We start from the raw sequence: 22,648 nt of genomic DNA, 5'->3' as shown, positions 1-22,648 counted from the left end.
CAAATTAGCATTGGAATGAAAACCTACAGAACCTTCCCCACAGAACTCTTTAGTAATCATTTACCTATTTATCGCAATACTCTCATAGGAACATTCTGTGTCTTTCACTGGGATCTGACTCATAGTATTATTGGGTCAATCTTCCTGTTGCAGTTTGATTCAAGCAAGAGGAAGCACAGCTCTGCTGTGTGATTTTCTGTGTGTTTACTGCACAGCTCTTGGGGCAGGTGCAGTAAATCAAAAGCTGAGTGAAAATGACATCCACTGGGGGCCGTGTGCTGCAAAGTGCCGCTTGACTTTTTATTGCCGAGATCATCTTTGTTTTAAATGAAGGTGATACGGTGCACCTGACACGGCCGCTGTGTACCAGGGAGACTCTTTGAAAAGCATATGAGAGATTATGCACTGGGACTCAAGACGTTTTATCATATCATTTAACTACCGTTTTATGCTGCAGCTGAGAATGGTAATGGTCAGTTTGTTCTCTCCCTATTTTTCATCTGCTCCTGGGAGGCCTTCTTTTTTACACATGAAGCTAGACATTTTTTCCAATAGCACCTTTGCATACTAACATTAAATATCATGGTCAAAATTATTTTTGACCATATTTATTTATTTTTTTGATCATTTTATTCTCATATTGGATTCAATCCCACAGATGTTCTGGTCCATTACAGGCTTGAGTCGTCATTTATTACTCTTTGATATATTTTTGTGTCCATTTTCTCAGTTTGAATGCAATGTAGATTTTTGTAAATATTGCAATTTATTAATCATTTATATGACTCAGACACTTGGTACGTATCATATCAGAACGTGTACTAATATTATGCTCGTGAATTAATTAAATCCACATGCGCCTTTTGTGAAGATCAAAGAAATGTCTTTGAACATTGCAAATTAATCAGGGGCCACGGGAAAGGTATATCCAATAATAATAAAAAAAAACAGTTAATTCTATTAAGTTTTGCTGTGATCTCTCAATATCAAATTTAACTTGCAAGCTGAACTTGGAAGTTGAACTCAAATGGTTCAAGGCAGTAGGTTTCCTCGAACCATTTGCGTAACCTTTGGTTTTACAGTGTACTGAAAGCATTTACGGCGTACTAAGGTTTGTGCCGCTGGTGTTTTTTAAACATACCAATAATTACAGAGATAATATATTATGTTGATATACTGTGCCAATGTGTGGGAGTATTTTTTTATTATTTGGAATCATTTTCAATGGGTGACAGGACCATAATACTATGAAGAGTTATATATTTGGAGAGCATCTTTGTGGATAAAATTACTAGCTGATTTGATGCAGCCTAATATCCAAAGGAGAATTGTTTGAGTTGCATGCTTGGCAGCTTGAAAGTTTGTTAAGTATTGTTTTTCTTGTTCAGCTGCATGGTCTACCAGACACAAGGAAGTGAAAGCAGCTTTTTTTGAGATAAATTAAATTTTTATTTTTCTGTAAAAATGAGCAAATGCTCAGTTTCAGCACAGTTTTGTGATTATGAACATTTGTTAAATGAGGCCCTTGACCCTAACCACACGCACACTCAGCTTATTTAGCACACCGTGCATTGGCACAATCCTGTGGTGCATTGGAACGTCTTCAAAGGAGATTTTATTTTCTTCATAAAATTGATTGCAGAGGACCTGTCGGGAGCCAGAATTCTAAGAATGGGCGTGACTTTGCCATGCTGGACTGTTTTCAGGTACACGCAAACAAGGCTATGACGCAAATCGTCAAGGTACACTACAACTGAATGTTCAGTTGGAAAATGAAAGAAAACAGTTGCGCTGATTTGTACCGCAGATGAGGAAACGACGTATTTTGCAGGTCACGATTGTTTTTATGGATGCCCCGGTCATCCACAGTATGCCCCGGTGCTGCAGTGTGTTGCATTGGGTGGAATACGATTTTTAACTGCACCAACTTGAAAAGCTCTCACTTTTTTATACTTGATAATTCCTCACAAGTTATGAACAATTTGTTCATTAAAAGAGATTTTCATCGAAGGGAAACATATTTTATCCATATAAATGCACATGCTTTTATAAAAAAAAACATTGTGTAATTCAGCAGTAATTGTTTGAATGGGATCAAGGAAGTAAAATTACCACTCACAGACATGCATTAAGGAACAAGGCCTGGCATCGGGCCTGACCTGCAGGGTGCCTCCATGGCAACGTGCAGTCTGCCAGTGCACACTATGTACAGTGGGCGGGGCGTTTGCTGGCCTTGCTGGTGTTTCTCCATCTGATCCTGTCTGTCAGACACACTTTCGCTTCCTCCTAAACCTCCCTCAGCACTATTATTGGGACCTGTATACGCAGTGACAGGGCCACGGTTCTGCAAACAAGTTGAGCGAAACCAATTGTGTGGCCAACTAAACATGGGCCAGAATTAATCATGAGATCATACTGCCGTCTCCCACCAAAAAGCAACAACTTCATGAGCACTCATGACTGACTGCATTCTGGTTACTCCAAGGTCTGAGCTTGTTGGAGATGCTGGTTTCTTGAACCTAGATTTCCGCAAGTACATGGCACTGCTGGAAAGGCTCATGGAAAGGAAATGTAAGGTGTGTCATAAAAAACCGCAACAGGTTTTCCTGAATCTTGCTGTGTGTGTGTGGAGTGATCGTGGGAAATCAGATGTGTTCTTGAGTGGTTCAGAGAGATGTGAACCTGCGGGTGCCTTTGGGTCACCATGTGACCTGCTCAGGCCTGGACTGGTCAGAAGCCTGGGGTTCGTAGACCCGGCTGTGCTTCTCAGAAGTAAGGACGGGGCCGGGATAATCTCCAAAACAAACCTCCCTGGTGCGTTCTCAAAACAGCTTTATTAAATCAAATCTCTGTTCTCCTTCCAGATAGCTTTGTTTGCAACATTTAGTCAATGACAACAATGAAAGTATAAATCACAGAACAAATCTGATGTTAATTGGTTGCTAGTGGGGCCAGTGCTGTGGTGTTCTCTCTCTGTGGGCACCCTGTATGGTTTTTTTGTGTTCTTGGCTATGAGCTTAGCGGAAGGCCTGCTGTTCGTGGTGTCCAGTGAGGATTACAGTCAGCACAAGAACACTCAGTGAAGATACACTATGCCCTTATATAAAGGCAATATATCATTTATAATCCTGGAACGGAAGAGCAATGTGAACCCCAGCAGCCTGCCCCTCCCACACCCGAGCCCCCAACCGACCACCCCCCATCCCCATCCCCATCCCCATCCCCACTCCATACCCCTCTGCAGATGGAGTCCGTTACATAACCCTGTCGTGACAGCGAGAGAGAGTCCGCTTCTTCAGGAAGGCTGTGTTCCCCCACACTTGCACCCACGGGAGCCCATTGTGTGAAGGGAGGCATCGATTAAAGCGGGCCCTGACTGGCTGCGTGCGGGTAATCCGCTCCGACAGTTTCTGGTGGCCGTGAGGAAAAAAAACAATGCATTATTAACCAGGCCCGCTTGCGGAAACCGCGGGTCGGCCCACCGCTACAGCGATGCGGCCACATCTGGACCTGTCCGTCGACACGTCAGCCTTGCAGGGATTGGATAGTGAGCCACTGCTGTCGGTACACACTGTACTGTAGGCATTCCAGCTGGGTCCTGGAAAGTCCGCTACATATGCGGGTTTCATTGTGTGCGCTGCTCAGATTTTTTTTGTGTGGGGGGGGGGATTCACAGTAAAATGCATTGAGCCAGTCAGGGGTTCAGCGCAAAGCTCAGAGGTGCTGTTCTGTGCTATTACGATCGCTGCGTTTCATAACATGAACATAGCAGAAATGCAATCTGGTCTTGTGGTATTGTGTGCATTCTGACATGCTGACAAACTAAGCTGAGAGGAATGAAAGGGGTGCCTTACATTGGGAAATGCCTCTGCAAATGCCTTCCACTGCTGCTCAGATACAACAAATAGGCTGCTACAGGAGTCCCATTAAAAATAAATAAATTAAAATAAATAGATACAGAGCCTGAAAATTGGACTAAGCTGCACACAACAGTCTTTGTGGGCCATCATCACTGACCATAAGGAATTCCTAATTGGTCAGAACACAGCCACGTTGGATTGTGGCCATGATTGAATTGTGGGTCAGTGCAATCATCACATTTCTGCAGTCAGAGAGGGTAATGAGATTTGAATAATTGGTTAAACTGGACTCCTGTACTGGTTTCTGAATTGACCGACAAATCGTGCTGGGTGGCTGCCCTTGATACAAATAAATTCAACTTCACGAATGGGAAAACAGTTTTTTGGTGTCATTTTCTTTCCCGCAGTGAATATTTCTTTTTCATTCTAACCGTCCCAGCTAAGCCGTTTTTTTTTTTTTTTATAGCAGCGTGACATGGGTGCTCGCATGCTGGAGCTGCATGCATGCCTGTAATTCTTGCGACTCCTTGCAGTGTTCCAAGAGCTGACGCATACTAATCAATGTCAACTTGATACAGCTGACACCAGAGCTGTCCGTCCGTCCCTGTCACGTTACCCCGTAGGACGCAGTTTAAGGATGTGCGCCGCACCTATCGAATGCAAGGGAATGCCCGTCCCCTGGGGTGGAACGCGGCTTTCCGTGACAGCTTCTCCTCTTGCAAGGGGGGGCGGGGGGAACAGCCCCGTGTCAGTATTCCCCAGCGACGAGCACGTGGGAGGATGGCTTATGTAAGACGACGAAGAAGGCGGTTTTCGGAACTGAAAAGCATTGTGAAAGGGGGAAAAATGGTTCACTGTGTGCAATTCTCATTGCTAGGGCAGATGCTGGCGTGTGACTTTTCAGCGAGCTCTGTTCCGGCAGCCCACCTCATGAAGACGGCCATTGAGCGGGCCGGCCGCGCGGAGGTGAACTGAATGCGCTCGGAGAGGCGCGGACGCACGGCTCTGACCCCCGCGACCTTTTGTTCTCCCGCGCTCGCCGCTTTCCACAGGCGCTCTTGTTTAGCGCCCCGCAAAGCCGATTCCTCGGGAGAGAGCGGGGGGTTCGCGTCCGGGCCTTTCAGAACCCACCTCGGCGGGACGAAACCCTCGTAAAAAAAAAAAACCAGCGCATTTTTTTTAGTTTCAGGATAAAAGGTAACCAGTGGGTGCGCTGCAATTTGCGCTCCCGCTCGACGGTCCGTGTCCATGGGAACGGACAAGAACACGCAGCGCGGTCCTGAGGCTCATTCATGCTGCAATTGGAGGGCGCTCCTGCTGGAGGACTGTGCGAGCTTCCCCCCCGAGCGGCACTTCGTAGCCTAATCAGCCTCCCGCCTCAGCTGCAGTTTGGCTGCTGCGTGTGGGCGGGCTCTTTCACGGTGACGCACTGGCTGCACGCCCCCCAGTATCGCCACTGGCTTGGCGCTCCCCGCGCGCGCCTGGCCAGTTTATGTAAGCCCGTGAAATCGGCGCTCTACTTGTGCAGTGGCGCGTGAAACACGCTACTTTAGCATGAATAACGTGCCGGTCTGGAACATAGATTATGCATGCGCACAATGGCCAGCGCTGTGGTGGAGAAGAGCTGTGTAGCACAGGGAAAGTTATCTTTGAGCCAGCGATAATTCCTACTACAGTGTGACCATAAAGACCTACCTCGCCAATGCTATGCACTGCCACGGTGTCTTTGTTGGAGTGTTGCATGTACGGTAACTAATTCACTTGTGATAAATGTGATTATTTGGATTTAAGGGATTATTTTAAATTTATTTTCATTTTAACCTTTATTTTCCCAGGCAGGCCAGTTCAGAACAAATTCTTTTTGACAATGACGACCTGGCCCCACACACACACACACACACACATACACACACACACATAAACACCCACGCACACATGCACCCACACACACCCATAGAATGAGACACACAAAGACACAGTGTACCATCATGACAAACAATTAACGGATCAAACGGGCGGTAAGCAGGCAGGCAGACATGCACCTAGCGCCAGCAGCGGCAGCAGGAAAAAACAGCAGCAAGAAACAGAACACAAAAGAAAAAAAAGAGTTGAATTTTATGTGCTTGCTAACTCAGATAAATGCTTTAAATAATATATTTTCTTCTCAAATAATATGAAATATTTCAGATATATTTTCAAAGCACATTTTCAGGAATTTTAAATATGTCACAGTATTGGCAAAATGACTGATTTGCTGGTGCTTTTTGCTGTGATTCATGACACAATGATTCATTCATTAATCATTTGGCATGTGCTAATGGAATGTGTTATATGTGGATTTACCCAGCAGCAATCCTCTTACTTTGTAATGCACAATGTGCAGTTGGTTGGGTTTGCATTAGTAAGGCACTGGTGTGCTATCATCCATGACACAGTGCGTGAGCAGGTAAAAAAAAACTGAAGCTACTGATTTTTGTACAAGAACACAAAATACAACATGCATTAAAATTTCAGATTCAGCAAAGGATATTCCAGCATTACACTATACAGTGTACAAATTAGTAGGCTTGGGGTTGTTTAATGCAAAACATTAAGTACCACTAAGGAAGACAGGGACACACCCATGCATACACAGCTCAACCCAGCTCTCCTATGAGGCTCCACACTGTTCATGCTAACACAGTCACAGCCTATAGCACCCAGTCTGAAAAAATCCCAGGTCATTTTTGTCAGTAAAAAGAAAGCAGGTCAGTCACAGAAAAGAGCTTAAACTCAACTGTACTTTTCTGTACCATAATAAAAGGACATCACAATTTTGAGAAGCTTCCTTGTACCACATTACAGCCTGTAATGTGTATTGGATAAACGTGTAAAACATTAACCATTTTTACTGAGGTGGAGGTCTTGAGTCACATGGCAGACATGGGGGCACCTGATATAAAAAGCCCTCGCTCTTGTGTGTCTCTGAATTGGGCCCAACCCCGCCTCACATCCCTACATCCTGCACTGTCTGGCGCCCCGTTCTAAGCCGTCTGTGAAGAATCTGTTGGCAGACACGGTTGGGCAATGTCGGGGCAGATCTTTACCCAAGGGCGGGTCCTCGCTGTGGTAATCCTTCAGGGCACGCACAACACCTGGCAACATGATTAAGCACTGCTTTAGTGCGGTAACTGTTTGTATAGTGCATTATATAACAGTCTCTTTGCCTTTGTGTTCCAATAGCGGGGACCTGGACTTGGCTGAGAGCTTTAAATTGCTCTGGCAACCTGCTGATTGCAATGGGAAAGCAATTGCTCGGGCACCTATGCACAAAAAGTGTCAGCCGTGCTCTTTGTTTTACATCACAGAAGCAGTAATATCTAGATGTAATTAATAACACACACACATAGTGGGCACATTAGTGAACACGCCCTTGATTATGCGGTCTTAATGAAGCTTTTGGGTTGCAGTCACATCATTGTATTCTCTGATCATTCCCTGGTTGTCAAAAGATATTAGTTCAGTAAAGGTGTGCTGAACAGATTGTCAGCTCACAACTAGCCTTGTTGCCACAACAAACCAGGGCGGAATGGATATTCTTGCTGGTTTTAGAGTGTTGTTGTTTTATGTGCAGTTATAATAGCTGTAGTAATACATTGCATTTCTGTGGCACCTTTAATTGATTTCAGTGTGCCTCAGAGTTGGGAGAGGGGTATATTGTGCATTGCTCACCTCAAGCTACCACCAATGTGTCGTGCTTACCTGGGTGAGTCAGGGCAGACATTTTGTATTGGAATGCTCACCAGACATCACCTGAGGTGTAATGGAGGGAGGATCTAAGCGTTTAAGCTTGAGGGTGATTAGATTACTGCCAAGAACTGGATTTGGAATTTGACAAGGTCACTGTTCCACTACTGCATGCTGTTCATAGGATTCCCTTGATGATGCTGTAAATGCGACAGAGCAATCTGTACTTTCATGGAGATTTGGCACACGTATGGCTCAGGATCACTCTCAGGGGACGAGTGCCATCATACATATAGACATTCCCTGCAAGCACCAAGAGAGGATAGGAAATCATCAGTGTCTTTTTTTAGCTCTGCCATTGATCTGTCTGCACATCTGGCAGTACAGCCTTCAGGAAGACAAATAGGTTTGTTAACCACGTGGCTAATTTGAGATGATGACCTTCTCAATCAGAAAGAAACAGTTGGTGGAGTTCCATTATGCTCTCCAGTCTTAAATAATATTATGTCAAATGAAAACCATTATTATTAGTATTATTTCATTATTTATCATAATTTTTATCACACATTATTGCTGTGGCTTCTAAAATCAAAAACGTTCTCTCACATTGGCCAAGTAAGTCAGTTCATAACTTAGAGTTAAAGAGCAACAGTAGTGCAGATAATGAACACAGGGAATGGTCCCAATGCACCTTACAGTCCAAATCTCAAATGTTTTTCATTTGAAATGTACAATTGATTTAATCCTATAATTTAAGATAAATTCAACAAAAGTGTGTATTATTAAAATTTGTATTATTTAAAAAAAAAAATATGAACAAAGCCCAATGACAACATGTACAGAACTTGTTGTTTGCCAACCATTACACCTTTTGCACAGTGAAGAGAAAGTTTTAAAGATATTGTATTTCACTTAAATGTACAGTAGATTTTAAACCAGGGCTGCCCAACCTTGTTTTTCATTTCAACCCTAATTCCACATACCTGATTCTACTGCTTAGCAGCTCAACAAGATCCCTAGCTGTTGAATGAAGTGTGCTTTGTATGGTTGGAGTGAGAACCTATAGGACGGTAGATCTCCAGAAAGCCCTGTGTTAGACAAACCCAGTTTCGTACTGTAATAGATTGCTCACTGAAAGGTGACCCTTATGGTATTTGCATTCATGGGAAAGCCAGACAACCTGATGTTCTGGAAATTAATTACATACCTTCCACCTCAGATGGAATGCAGGACAAAGATCAATTTGAGATATTCACACCTATTGAAGGGGTTAAGTCTTACAGATTTCTGTTCATACATACCTTAAGTAACTTTCTTTCTAGCACAGCCAGCTTCTGCCAGCAAAAATGCCTTCATATAAAATAAAATATTGATATTGAAAAAAATGAATTCTCCTTAAAAGAAAGTTGCACAACATAGTATAAATAACTTGTTTCATGTTTAATTAGTTACGGCTAGTCCGCTAGCTTTGAGTAATTGTTCCTTTCCTGATAAAATAACATTCTATCCTCAGTTTTCTTACACAACACCACAGGGATCCTTGTGATCCTCTGGCACTTCTCAGAAAATTTTAACGATTGTCATTCCTGACTGTGCTCGTTCCAGACCCCTTCAACCTGATTTATAGGTAGGTTAATTAAAATCGTAACTATAGACTGTAAAAGACCTGCAGGGATATCCCATTGAATAGCCTGACAGGAGCTGTAATGAGTGTTATTTAACGGAACAAAAACATGAACGTGCTATGTTTAAACAACAAACAAACAGAATTTACTGTTTTGGAATTTTGAGATAGGTATCCTAATGTTAATTTTGTAAACTTTAAAATGACACTACAGTTAGAATTCAGGACAAGGACAATGATGATTGCAAAAATAGGTCACACTGGCTGGTAGTGTTGTTTATATCTATGTGTACATTTTAGGCATTTAGCTAACGCTGTCACTCAGAACGACAATTGGTGGAATTAGAGTGGTGTGGTGTGAGCTACTTGTACCAGGGCATGAAACCAAAAAAGGTTGCTGATTTAAGCCCTTGGTGAGGATCTTTAGTTGCAAAACAAAAGTGCATGGTTACCAGTAATCCACAATGTAAACAGAACATTGTGAAAACACCCAAGAAAGCATTATGCACATTACACAGTGACTGACACCCCCTCTTCTGTATCATCTGAAGGCATATTTCACTCACCTCTTCACTTTGTTTGGGGCTGGGTAACAATCCAAAGCTTGCAAACACAATTTAATGAGCACAGTTTGAAAGGGTACAGTTCTCTAGACACCAATGCTTTTGGGCAATTTCAGAAAAAAATGTTAATTTTGCATTCAAGACATGGCACAGGATATAGCAGTTGTTTCTCTTGTTTGGTTGCAGGCTTGTAAGTTACCTTAGAAGATCTTTTAACAGTAGAAAGTCATTTATTTAAGTTGTTAAATAACATTCCACAAATAATGGTATGTTTCTACATTTCTGAACCATATTCCCTCAGCTCTACTTAGAAGAGGACGAGAAAATATAATATAAAAACACATATAAATCACATGTAAGATTACGACATTAAGCACAATAGCTATTTTTCTATATTGCAACATTTAAGTTTTTGGAACCAGGTCCCACATGTGCCTCCTGTGTGCACACACAGGAAAGGTCTATAGGTCTATTAAGGGGGTGGGTGTGTGGTGAAGATAACCTGGTCAGTATTGCAGCTAGAAGCCCTTGGTCACACAAGCTGCTGCTGTGTCTGGGAGCCAGTCCTGTTTCCAGAGTGATTCTGGCCATTTATCTTCCTGAGCACAAGGGAGAGAGGGAGGGAAAGAGATGGGCGGGGGGGGGGGGGGGGGGGGGGGGTGGTAGTGGACAGTGAAAGCATCCCAGTTTCCCGAACCTCCTCCCCTTTGGCACGGACGGGACGGGATAGGAGCCACTGTCTGACCTCCCCACTTTACCAGCCTGGCCAGACTGCTCTTACCCACAGCACTGCGCTCCGGCAAGTAGCTCTCCCAACCCTGGCATCCCACAGCCCGAAAACGAAAACCAAGTGCGCTATGAGCTACCAGCCGCCGTACTCCCCCAGTTTATTCAAGAGGAGGGACCGGTAAGTGCTGTACAGCCCAGGTCAGACAGTAAGGTTTTGTCATCACACCGATGTGCAGCGGGTGATGATTTGTGCATAGAGACATGGTGAAGTGAATTGTAGTACATGGAAGGCAAGCCTGAATTTATATTCATTAGGTGACAATGACGGATATTTTGTGAATGCAACTTGCCGCATTCTACTGAAATTTCCTTAGTAGGGAAGTCAGTTCCCATTGTAACTAACATACTTTGGGGTGTAAGCTGTAAAAAGTTAAGTTAGACTTTAGGATAATAAAGGCATGTCTTTTCCTCAAACTGCAAGTTAAAAAGAGTCAGAAAAGAGTTTCAGTGTCAAACTTGGGCAGTGCATAAATACGTCAAAGATCAGATCAGTTCTTACTTGTTTAATGTATGAACAGGATCTTTTATATTTGCTTATTGTTTTCTAGTTTGGATCTGTCTCAGTTATTTTATTATTGTGTTTTATAGGGATGTTGAAAGGGTGTGCCAAAGTACATTCTTGAAGCTTTGTTTCATTGTTGACTCTCAGAGGGGGATTTAGACACATGTAATGATCTGTATATGTATATAATGAAATTGTCAGGTAAAAGCCTCTTAAAGCGCAGATAAATGTCTTGACGATATAATACGTCAAATGGATTAGCACAGCAGCTTTAAATGTAGCCTGTCTATTATGATGAGGGCAGGGCAAGGCAGACAGTATTATATTTCAATGAAAACATACATGATACCCGTGGTGCAGCAGAGCACTCAGACTTATGAAGTACAGAAAAATCCTATCCATGCTGGAAGGTGGTTTTATACAGATGGGAAATAAATATTTACTGTACCTGTCATAAATCTCTAGAAATTGCAGGACTTACTTGTATTTTCTCTCATACAACTCTCATGCGTTTTGTCATTTGTGACTAAAAACAGCACAGCAAAAATTCCATACACATTATGTCATATCCTAATTTTAACACTTTATTTTATGTTATTTTTTTCTGGCCTGAAACTGCGTAATAGTGTTCTTTCTGTACGGGTCATGAAAAGAAGCTCAATCATAATGCTTGTCTCTTGTGGACTGCAGTTGAATTGTGTGCAAATGGTAACTGTGGATTGTATGAGAGCAGAGGGAGTCAGAGACGTCTCCTGCAGCCTCTGCGGGAGGCATCTATGCGTAGATTCAATCTCTACTATCTGCTCTAAATGCAGCCCGAGCCTTTGTAATGTTTGCAAAACAACAGCCGTTAGCAAAGCCAAACACACGCACACGCACACACACACGTATGCACACACGCACACACACACCTCTGGACGACAAACACAACTCTGATCTCACTTGGAGTGCACAATAATTGTTATCTCGCTCAGGGTCTTACAGGATATGTTTTCTAAGGAAGTAGTCTGTCATCCACGTGGGCAGCTAATGTCTCCTAAGGTCTGGATAGTTTTGAGTTTCCTCCTTAAACCTGCGGAGAACTGTTCACAATGCCCAGCGTTCTTTCCTGGCTCTTCTGCATGGAAAGATGAGAATAAAGAAGAGAGGAGAGGCTGGCTGTAAACAGTGCTGCGCCTGGGAGCTGGCCATGTCTCCTGGGAGTTTGAGGACACCTGATGATTGCTGGACTGAACCAGGCCCAGGAGCAGAGCTTGGCCCCGGTACACACAAAGCCAGCCTTTATCATAAATCACAATCCAACAAGACCCTTTTGTGCGGGATGATGTCCTGCCAGCTCCTGTGACAGGCTCTTCTCTGTTGGACCGAGCGCGATGGAGCCAGGCGCTGACGTTCCGAGGATTGTTAATCCAACCCCGACTCCGTGAAATTCACGCTGTTCCTCTCTGCTATTGCACAATCCCGGACTAAAATGTGTAGAGCTGAAACAAACAGCTGAACTTTAAAAAATAGAGGTAGAGGGTTCCCTCCCCCGCTTTCTGGGTGACGGACAGTAGACCTATGGTGCTCTCAATGGTGTGAACATTGCTAACCAGAGGCTTCCACACACAAGTTCTCGACAGGCTCCTACATATCAATCTACCCATTATCCATTCATATGACTGAATACATTACCATAGTCTTACTCAAGGGTGCAACTGCAGTGTACAACTGGACCACACTGTATTGAGGGTATTATAACCTGTATTATAATCTCTGGGCCACACTGTACTGACAGAGAATATAATAATAATAATAATAATAATAATACATGGAATTAAAAATACTAAGAATAAAAGAAATGAAATAAAAGCAATAAAAGATTAAATTCATATGAATGCAGATAATTAAGTGGGCAACAAAACATAATAATGTTTAATTCTGTTGCCTGCGTGGGTCATATGGTCTTACGGGAAGGCGATTAACCTTTGCCCATTTAACTGACTGAGTCCTGCTGGCTATTACATTAAGAGAATGGTGATGGGGGACCCCTAGTCCTTCTACCGCCTTGACACAAAATTGAATTGAGCAGCTGTACTGCATGGCATGAAATCAAGGTGGACAAGTACTACAGACGCTAATATGAGTTCAGTGCTTTCCCGTTAGAGTAAATCTCATTAGTGTAGAGCTACACACAGCCTGTTTCTTTTTGCATTGTTTCATGGAGACGTTTACATAACATGCTAAATCGGCACTTTCAGAAAACCGAACCAAACACCAAACTCATTTTGACACATCAAAGATATTAGCTAATATCACGGATAAGGCCCATTTCTACTCCGATTCTAGGTATTCTGTAAAGAGGGCAGAGAGGACTGCCCTTTAACCGTAGGAGTATTTTTTCCCACCTTCGGCAAGAATCTCCCTTTTTTGTTAACAGACACAGTTTTGGTGTGGGCAACATTATTTGTTTGTGTCAATCGTCACACGGTGCCAGATGTGAGAAGAAAAGGAATATGCAAGATTTCTGGTGATCCTACTTATAAATTGTCCTGTGATTCTATTAGTGATTATAAATTGCACTATGATTCCTTTTGCTTGCTTCCTCTGGTGGAAGATCATTGCACATTATAAGAACATTTCACACAATACCATACATACACTATAATTCAAATCAATTCACAGCCTGGCTTAGACCCCAGAATACAGAGACAGGCAAATATTTTTGTGCGTGCGACTATAACCTCAGTGTTTAGGACATGTTTATTTTTGGAATGAAAGAACAAAATGGAATGGTGTTGGAAGGCATTAGGAGAATCTGAGCCAGCTGGATCTGCAAAATGGCCAGTGCCTCTAGTCTAGGAACATCATAGCTTATGGCACAAGACACTGGTGTTTATCTGGGTCATTTCCATTTCAGTTTGGTCAATTCAGGAAATTAATTGAAATTCAATTAATAATTTGAAAATATCTTCATAGAATATTATTATATTAATTTATGAATTCAGTTTCAATTAATTTACTGAACTGACAGCGTTGACCCTAACCCTAGTGCTGCTGTACTGTTTGTCCTTAGCCGAAGAACACTCTAAAAACCCAAATCCAATCCCAGGCAAAGGTTGAGGCTGTAACTTTAATTATATGACAGACTCTGTATATTCAGACCACCATTGAGCAGAAAAGGTATTTCTAAGTAACAAATCAAGCTGATTACTCTCAACATGACCAGATTGTTGGGACGTGTCTAGTAGCTTATAGGGAATTGGAAAGTGAACCGGAGATGATTGAACATGTATATCAATATTCTACATGTAGAATCCTGAAGTGACTTGCATTTCAGAGCCATTTGGAGTTGTACAGTGTACAAGGAGTGTGCTGACTTTATGTATCTTTTGGGGTTAGAGACGCTATTTGAACTTCCAATGGAAGCAGTTAATTTCAGTATTTCAGTAAGAAAAGAGAAGTGCAGACCGCAATGGTATCATAGTTGTGTAATGACTTCAAGTCTTTGGATTGATGCTCAAAAAAATAGCATACTTTTGTACAGACACAAAAAATCTTCCTTCAAACAGCAAATGCCTGAAGGGCACTGATTTAAATGCAAGCTGCATTTTAGATTATACCACAGGATGTTCTCTTTCATGATTATTTATGAAAACTGCCTACAGGTATCTGGCTAAACACAGAATGCTAACCCAAAATAATCTATTGTTCTTTAGTATTCATTTTGTTTTCAACATGTAGATGCAGTAGGACCACCTGTTGGACAGTGCTGAGGGATATAATATGTCTGTCTTGAATGAAATGAAAGTGATTTTTTTTTTTAATTCATGGGCCATCTCTTGGAATTTTGTATTCAGATGGTGTTACTGGGGTCATAGCTAAACACAGGTAGACAGTGAGAACAAGTCAGGGCAAGTAAATGCACAAGGTTCGCAAACAACACTACATGAAAGCAATGCTTGGTTTAATGCTTTTAGCACCCATCTACCAGGACTTGTAGGAGACAATAGAGATGGTCAAGGGCTCACTATTTTCATAGAAACACCTTGGTATTATGCTATAAAAGCCAGCTGAGCCCTCTGCTAGGTGTGGTCCGAGAGGCATGTCAATTCACTGAGCTTCTCATAAGAATGCCTAATCAAAAGTTGTTTTTTTAAAGTCAAATTTCAACTTTCGTCAATCAAGGCAATTTTCTGATGCCAAAAGATCTATTTCGCAAGAACAGTGTACCAGTTTGTGAGTACTAGTACACTTTATGATTGCGATTGCAACACTTTTATTTTAGCCTTGTTCACGTTTTCCTCTTTTTCTTCTTTGTTACACTTGTGTGTGGTAACATTTTCTGTGGCATTCGTTTATCCATTAGTATGGGTTGTAAACATGTTAGGCAATTTCTTAATCTGTAGACCATTATCTCTATCTCTGTGCCAAAATCTTCATGTCATTCTGGATGAGAATTCCTGGTAAATGAATACATCAAAATATCCTCAATCAAGCAGCAATAAAATAAACACAGTGTTCCACTTTCTGGTGAAGGCACTATGCCTCTGTCTACTGTGCTGAGCCAGCTGCTGGCATAAATGCTATATGTGGTCATTTAGGGCCACAACCACAGATGGGCCACACAATGCAAGTTTTTAAATGTTATGTATTTTTTTGAAATACATTTTAATTGTGCAGTATTCAGAGGGCGTAAATAGCTTTTTCTATGCTATTGTTCTTGTGCTGATTCCCCGGTCTGCACGACTAGCTTCACCACCCCCCCCCAAGCAAACCCCCCCCCCCCGTTCACCCCCAACCCCCAACCCCCACCCAAAGCTTGTCTGAATCATTGTGTATTCGCGTTGTTGTAGAGAACAAGTGCAGCACCATGAACAGACCAGCCTGTCACTGTACCATTAGTCTAGTGAATCTCAGTTCATGCCAAATGACATGTAGCAAAGCAGATCAACCACATTTAGTGTCCGTTTTGTCACTCAGCTTGGTATATAACACATATCCCTTTCTGTAATAGTAATGTATTTATTCCTCTTTCCATGGTACTTGGCACTCAGCTCTTTGAGGTGCACTGGGAGATGCCATTGTGACTGCATTGCAGGGGTCTGACAGAGATGCTCACAACCCATGGAATAGCTACTTAGCAACAAGGCAGCTATTTCAGGGTGTGTATGAGTTCTGGTGCATCTGTTAGACGTAACACTCATGAATATTTAAAAAAACAACAGCTACAAATAGTCCCTGCATTTACACGACACTTAGCAAGTACAAACCTCAATATACATGGTGAGGGAAATGAAAAGAGTGCTTGCAGCAGTATGATAAAGCAAATATTCTCCTGCAATGCTGTTACATTACATTACCGCCATTTAGCAGATGCTCTTATCCAGAGCGACTTGTACAACTTTTGCATCAATTTATACTGCAGGATATATACTGAAGCAATGCAGGTTAAGTACCTTGCTCAAGGGTAGTGTCCAATGACAGTGTCCAACCTGGGAATCGAACCTGCGACTTTTAGGTTTCACATTATACTACACTGCCGCCCTGTTGCCTGCCTACTCTCCACAAATTCACAAAGCCTCACAGAAGACTGTTCCAAAGCATTGGGACTAGTACTGTAACTAGGGAAAGACCAACCTTAGGCAAGACTGGGACATTTTTTCATATCACATACAACTTGTGACAGGAATTATGTGAATATAGATCACCTGTGCCTCAATGTGGAACTTAACATCATCTGTCAACAGTCACCAACTGACTATTTTATTTAATTGTTTTTTCTACTCTCATATATACTTTCAGCACCTAACTGTTTTCGAAAAAGAATCAACACTCCAAAACTGCTCTGATGTCATATTTAAGCATGGCCTTCAAAGATGTTCTCTTTGTCTGCTGTTGTAAGCCCTTAAAGGAATGCTGTCAGAGTTACTGAACCAGTTTCTTTAGATGCATACTTACTCGATCACATTTTGTCACATGTAGATTGATAGCCTAGTCAATCATTTCCTGTAACAATTATTGAGGTTAACACACTTAGTACTACACTGTAGTAATTTAATAAATGCATTTAGTCAAAATGACTCACAAAAGTGAATTTTACATGGTAATCAAACACCAGAAGAGATAGACACAGTTATAGCCATAAATGTTCCACCTTCAAGGTACTTGCCAAAAGACCTGCCGTATAAAGGGAGAGAGTGATACCAGTTATAAGACTATCATGGCTGGTTTGATAGCAAGACAAGAGGTCTTTACTCATGCATTTACGTAAATTTTAAGTGGACATCTAGGTTGTGACATCCCAGTGAACATTTGTGGTGAAAAGTCAGTGAAAAGTTGATGAAACACCATCTAGGCATTCAAGTGAAAACCTGACTACAATAGATTAAAAGGTGAATGTTTTCTAGCTGACTAGGATGGCGCTAGACTATATCAGGGTAAAACCTGATCTATATTGGGGGTAAACATAGTTTATATTGTCAAAATATTTATCAAACTAGATTTCCACACCTCTAGACGTCTATATTCCGAAGGCTTTCGCTGACTGGAATTATTTAAATAGTTGTCTTTAAATGAGTTTAACTCATATAAGGTAAAAAATCATGACAAAAGTATATTACACTTTTTTACTTTCTTTTTTGTTAATACATCACTGTAAACTGCTTGCTTTGAATGTGGATCAAACTTTTTTAACTGTAATGCATGTCATTTCATTACATTATCATTAACAATACAACGCAGGTATCGTTTTGTAGTATGCTAAGCAGTATATTTATTATTCTCTGTAAGAATGGTGTGTTTAGCCATTTGAATTTGTTCTCGAGTCTAAATTACAAGCACTAGCACATTTCTCCTGAACAGAACTGGATTAAAAACATGGATAGTAATAATATTATATTTCACCAGTAGAGGTCAGTATACGTTGATGAGAGCGGTGGAGGAAAAACACTGCGACTGGAAAACATTTAACAGGAAGCAGTTACTCTGAATAAATTAAGGGGTTTGTTGTTGTTGTAGATTTTTCTTTTGTTTGTTAGAAATAATAGCATGTAAAACATTTGATTATTATATCCATGATATAACACGTAGCCTACAACAACAACAAAAACAACAACAACAACAGGAACAACGAATAATAATAATAATAATAATAATAATAATAATAATAATAATAATAATAATTTATATTTTGGATGTATGGATTAATATTTTGCAATGAAAATATTAATCCATACATCAAAAATACAAATTATTATTATTATTAAAAACCGAACAGTCTACTGCAAACTGAATCGATAATCGTTCAGTTAAACTCTGAATGTTGCAAGGATCATTCAGAACAATTTGCAACATCAACAGGAAGATATAAATCGATAAACTTCATTGAAGATTGCGCGATTGTCAGCACCTGTACCCTAAGCATTGATGGAAATTACAGTGGCACTGCGGAGGCAGTTGAGTAGTCTGGTAAAATTCCAGTGGCATAGAACAGAATGTACAATGACCATTAATTACATACTTGGAGTTGAGTGCAAATAAAGTATGCCATGTGTAACATACCAAAATATTGCTGTAGATATCAACACCACTTTTCGAATCTAAGCATAATGTTGAATAAATATGTTCTCTATTAAAAAGAGAAAACATGACTGTCTTCAGCTGACGAGCCTATAAAATGCGTATTTAGCCCATTCGCGTTTATGCAAATCCTTACTGTTTTCTTGATAAATCGGTCTGGAGCCCACTGTAGCTCAACATTTCAACATTGCATTTACTGTTCTTCAGGGTTCAGAAAGCGGGCAGGGGAATAGTCAGAGACCGTAAAAAATAGGGAATAGTAGGCGGGAGCCTTATTTGAATAATTTATTTAAACGTCATTAGTACGTCATATGACGTATGGAGTTCATATATATTCTCCGTTCTCCGAAATAGAATCATTCCTCTGGATAGCAACCGAAGTACGAAGTACGCACACTAAACAACTCTCAATCCTAAAACGAAAGCAATCTGGGATTATATCTTGTTACACAACACATCGCAAAAGTGGCGAGAAGCATTATTCAAACGGGTCTCATACTTAATATGAGCACGGAAATGTTCAAATCTCCAATGGAAGTCGCAGTCTATCAACTGCACAACTATTCCATCTCTTTCTTTTCCTCGTTGCTAGGAGGAGATGTTGTATCTGTTAAACTCGACAACAGGTAAATATGTGGATTGTTTTGCACGACGGAAATGTTTGATCCATATCTGCAAATTCTAGCAAAATGGGAGATTTGGTTTTGAGGAATGTAATTTGTGGATGTTAGGTTAAAAAAAAGATTGGATTGGTGTAGGATAAACATTATGTTATATATATATATATATATATATATATATATATAGCGCCTATGTATCGTTTGAGTTTAATTGTTTAGATGCTGAATGCATTCGACATGAACTGTAATCCAGTTGGCACTGAGAGTCTATACACTTGATTCCCCTTGCATTAGTAAAATACTGTTTATGTTGACTACTTTATGTGTTTTAGCTGCATTGTACGTAATGCTAACATTTAACATGCGAGTTAAATATTCGTAATGTTTCTGAATACGCATCATGTAGCTACGTTATTAGGTTGAATAAGAACCAAATGTTTTTAGCCACGTCTGATGTAGTCGGCTTTCCTAGTGATTCAGGGATACCGGTTTGAACGAGTTCTTTCCTGTCTGAGAAAAGCCTACCTTTCGCGTTGGTGTTTTCCATATGCAGCCTACTGTAGACTGCTTCCAAGATTTATGTTGCGTAACACTAACATTTGCATCCGCTACTCTGCTACCAGTTTAGTTGTGAATCGGGTTGTTCTGACAAATCTAACAGCCATTAGTTGATGTATTTTTACTGTTAATATTGTTAGGGTTTTGTATAAAAATAGCAGATTCGATCCTTGACGATACCCTTTTCTCTTTATCCCTTAGTGCCTCTGGTGCTAGCGTTGTGGCGATTGACAACAAGATCGAGCAGGCAATGGTAAGTGAGAACCGTATTTTTCCAGCTATTCTGGTAAATGATAGTAGCAGTCACCGCTATGCCAAATAAAAAAAGGAAATATATATGGAAAGTATATGATATGATATACACATACCCATTAAGGCTGCCTCCCATCTTGTTGTTTTGAATAGGGCATATCCGTATTGATTGTTGGTTGTTGCCAACCCTCGAGAATATCTGGTTGTATTATCTTGTTGGTTTGAGGGTTCTGGATTATGCCTGCATTGACAAAAGTTCACAAGGTTGGTGCCCGAGTGTGCTGACCTTAGTGGTAATTACTGCACAGTAGAGAGCTGAGTGGCAGTGGTGGAAAAATTGCACGCACACCATAGTTTTTCAGGATGTCTAAAATTTGCAGAAATTGGCACTGGCCCCTTTTGTCACTGAAAAATTAGATATAAGTAAAGAAGAACATTTTAAGAATTTTCCAAGAAAATTTCAGTGTTGATTGGTGGGGGGTTTTGGTAAACCTGTAAAGCCTCTGCACCCTGCTATAACAGTCACAGTAAACAAATCCAAACACGTGTAGTACATATGGCTATCAATGTGCACCCTTATATGGGTATGTCACCCTGTCTTGGTCTGTGCATACTTTCAAAACCAAGCATGTCTGCAATGCGGTATAGTGTTTCCTACGGTGTGTGGATATGGGTGTTTACGTAACCAAGTCCTAATAGCCTTTCCCTCTTGTTTTTCTCTCCTCCGCGTTGTAGGATCTTGTGAAGAACCACCTGATGTACGCAGTCCGGGAGGAGGTGGAGATTCTGAAAGAGCAAATCAAGGAGCTGGCGGAGAAGAACAACCAGCTGGAGCGGGAGAACAGCCTGCTGAAGAACCTGGCCAGCCCAGAGCAGCTGGAGAAGTTCCAGTCCCGTCTGCCTCCGGATGAGGCCCAGCTCGCGCAGAGCCAGCCGGTGGACTCGCCTGACCAGGACATCCTGCGCTGCGCCGGCTCCGCCGTGTGAGTGGCTCTGTCTTGGGGCGGGCAGAGCCACAGGCCTCATCTGAGATAGGCCCAAAACCGTGTCGATGCACATCTTCTACGAAGCTGGCTGTACAGACGAGAGAGAGAAAAAAAAACGAAAGCAAAGACTTTCATAACGGCCCAGCCTGTTTTCTGTGTAATCTTAAGATGAATGTGTAAAAGAGGGCACTCAACACGCCAGAGAATGGTTGTGTTCGGACAGGGGAGAACCCCCCCAGTACCAGGGGCTGACCCTCAGTCTTCTCAACCTCCCCCCCTGCTCCCCTCATGACGAAGAGGAGAGGGTCATGTGACAGGGCTGGCCCAGCGTCCTGACCCAGGGTGTGCCTGAATGGCACCGTCCAATGCTTGGCAGATGCGCGCCAAGTAAAAAAGAAAGCTCCAGAGACTTTGAGAAAGACAGAGAAAGGGGGAGGGAGGGAAGAACGTCCACCCTGTCTCTCACAAGAGCCCTGTGGATTTCTCGCTTCTGAAGCGCGGCAGTTTGGAAGTCCAAAAAAAAAAGAAAAAGTTGCGTCCATACAGAACAGTTCCCTCCTCAGCCTTCATCTTTCTTTTTTTTTTCTCTTAATTTTTGTTTTGTTTTAGTTTTTGCTTTTGATTCACAAAACCAAGAAAAGCGAAAACTCCTGGTATGGAGGATCCAGGTGCGGGACTCTTGAACAAGGCTGATCTGCTCACTGCGTCACTGATTACTGTGCGATTCATTATAGATCACGTTGCTTGTGTACTCTGCAGTCGGGGTCATGCTGCTTATGGGGGAATCGATTAAAGTCCTGCTCTTTTACCTTTGTTTTGTGAAACAGAGCAAAGTTTTATATATATTTTTGATTTGTCGGTAGGAGCATTCTAACTGCCATGAGATGAATAATGCCGAAGAAATCCATACAAATTTGCATAGCTCTGTAAATTTGTACATAGCATAAAGTGAAGTATGTGGAATTGCATCAGTGGATAAATGCAACTGATGGATTTTTTCTTTTTTTTTTTGCGGCAAGTGCACTCCCAGTATAAGACTGATCTGCTGTTTTTATGCCATAGAACTGTTGACACCGAACTTGGACTCCTAAAAAAGCAAGAGAAAGGTGTCAGACTGTTATCCGCAAATAGGGACACATTTTCAACCTGAAAGATGTGTTTTTCTAGCTACCAAAGACTTGCATCATATACTCAGAAATCAACCTGGACCATGTGTTAAACTCACAGGGAGAAGTCTTGTTAGCAGTTGTAATTACAAAAACAAGGGGTATTGTTGCTGTATTGTGTCCATGAAGATAGGACTGCGGGTATTCACAAAGATGTATGGATACAAAATGCACATTGCAATAAACCTTATGTTTACACAAATTCTACTCTTCTCTCTTTTTTACTTGTCTGCTTGCATACATTTAGACATTTCAGTCCGTGAAGTTCTCTATTGGTTTTGTATTTTAGTGCGAATCAAGATTTGTTAAAATTATTTTCCTGTACAGCATTAGGTATTCCAATCATGATAAGTGAAGTTACAATATAGAGATGCCAGCTTTATCCAATAGACTTCATTTATTGTTAATGTTGCAATGAAACCGTGTGTCTCCGTGAAAGTAG

General features: G+C 41.5%; 1 protein-coding gene across 2 annotated transcripts in view; it reads left to right on the top strand.

The window, feature by feature from the left end:
- Positions 1–22,408, top strand: part of tsc22d3 (TSC22 domain family, member 3) — a 47,699-nt gene extending 25,291 nt beyond the window's left edge. Inside the window, exons 1-3 of one of the 2 annotated variants that reach the window (XM_035408112.1) lie at positions 18,955–19,250; positions 20,004–20,055; positions 20,790–22,408. In XM_035408112.1, the coding sequence (XP_035264003.1) occupies positions 19,129–19,250; positions 20,004–20,055; positions 20,790–21,041 (426 nt within the window). In that variant the 5' untranslated portion in view covers positions 18,955–19,128 and the 3' untranslated portion in view covers positions 21,042–22,408. Of the gene's footprint in view, positions 1–18,954; positions 19,251–20,003; positions 20,056–20,789 lie in introns of those variants that run through there. The other variant, XM_035408111.1, reaches the window with a different exon arrangement.
- Positions 22,409–22,648: the final 240 nt, after the last annotated feature.

The sequence above is a fragment of the Anguilla anguilla genome, chromosome 3 (assembly GCF_013347855.1).
Source record: "Anguilla anguilla isolate fAngAng1 chromosome 3, fAngAng1.pri, whole genome shotgun sequence".
In the NCBI taxonomy this organism is placed as follows: Eukaryota; Metazoa; Chordata; class Actinopteri; order Anguilliformes; family Anguillidae; genus Anguilla; species Anguilla anguilla.
The sequence above is the reverse complement of the archived record's forward strand: the minus strand, read 5'-3'. Positions and strand labels throughout refer to the sequence as shown.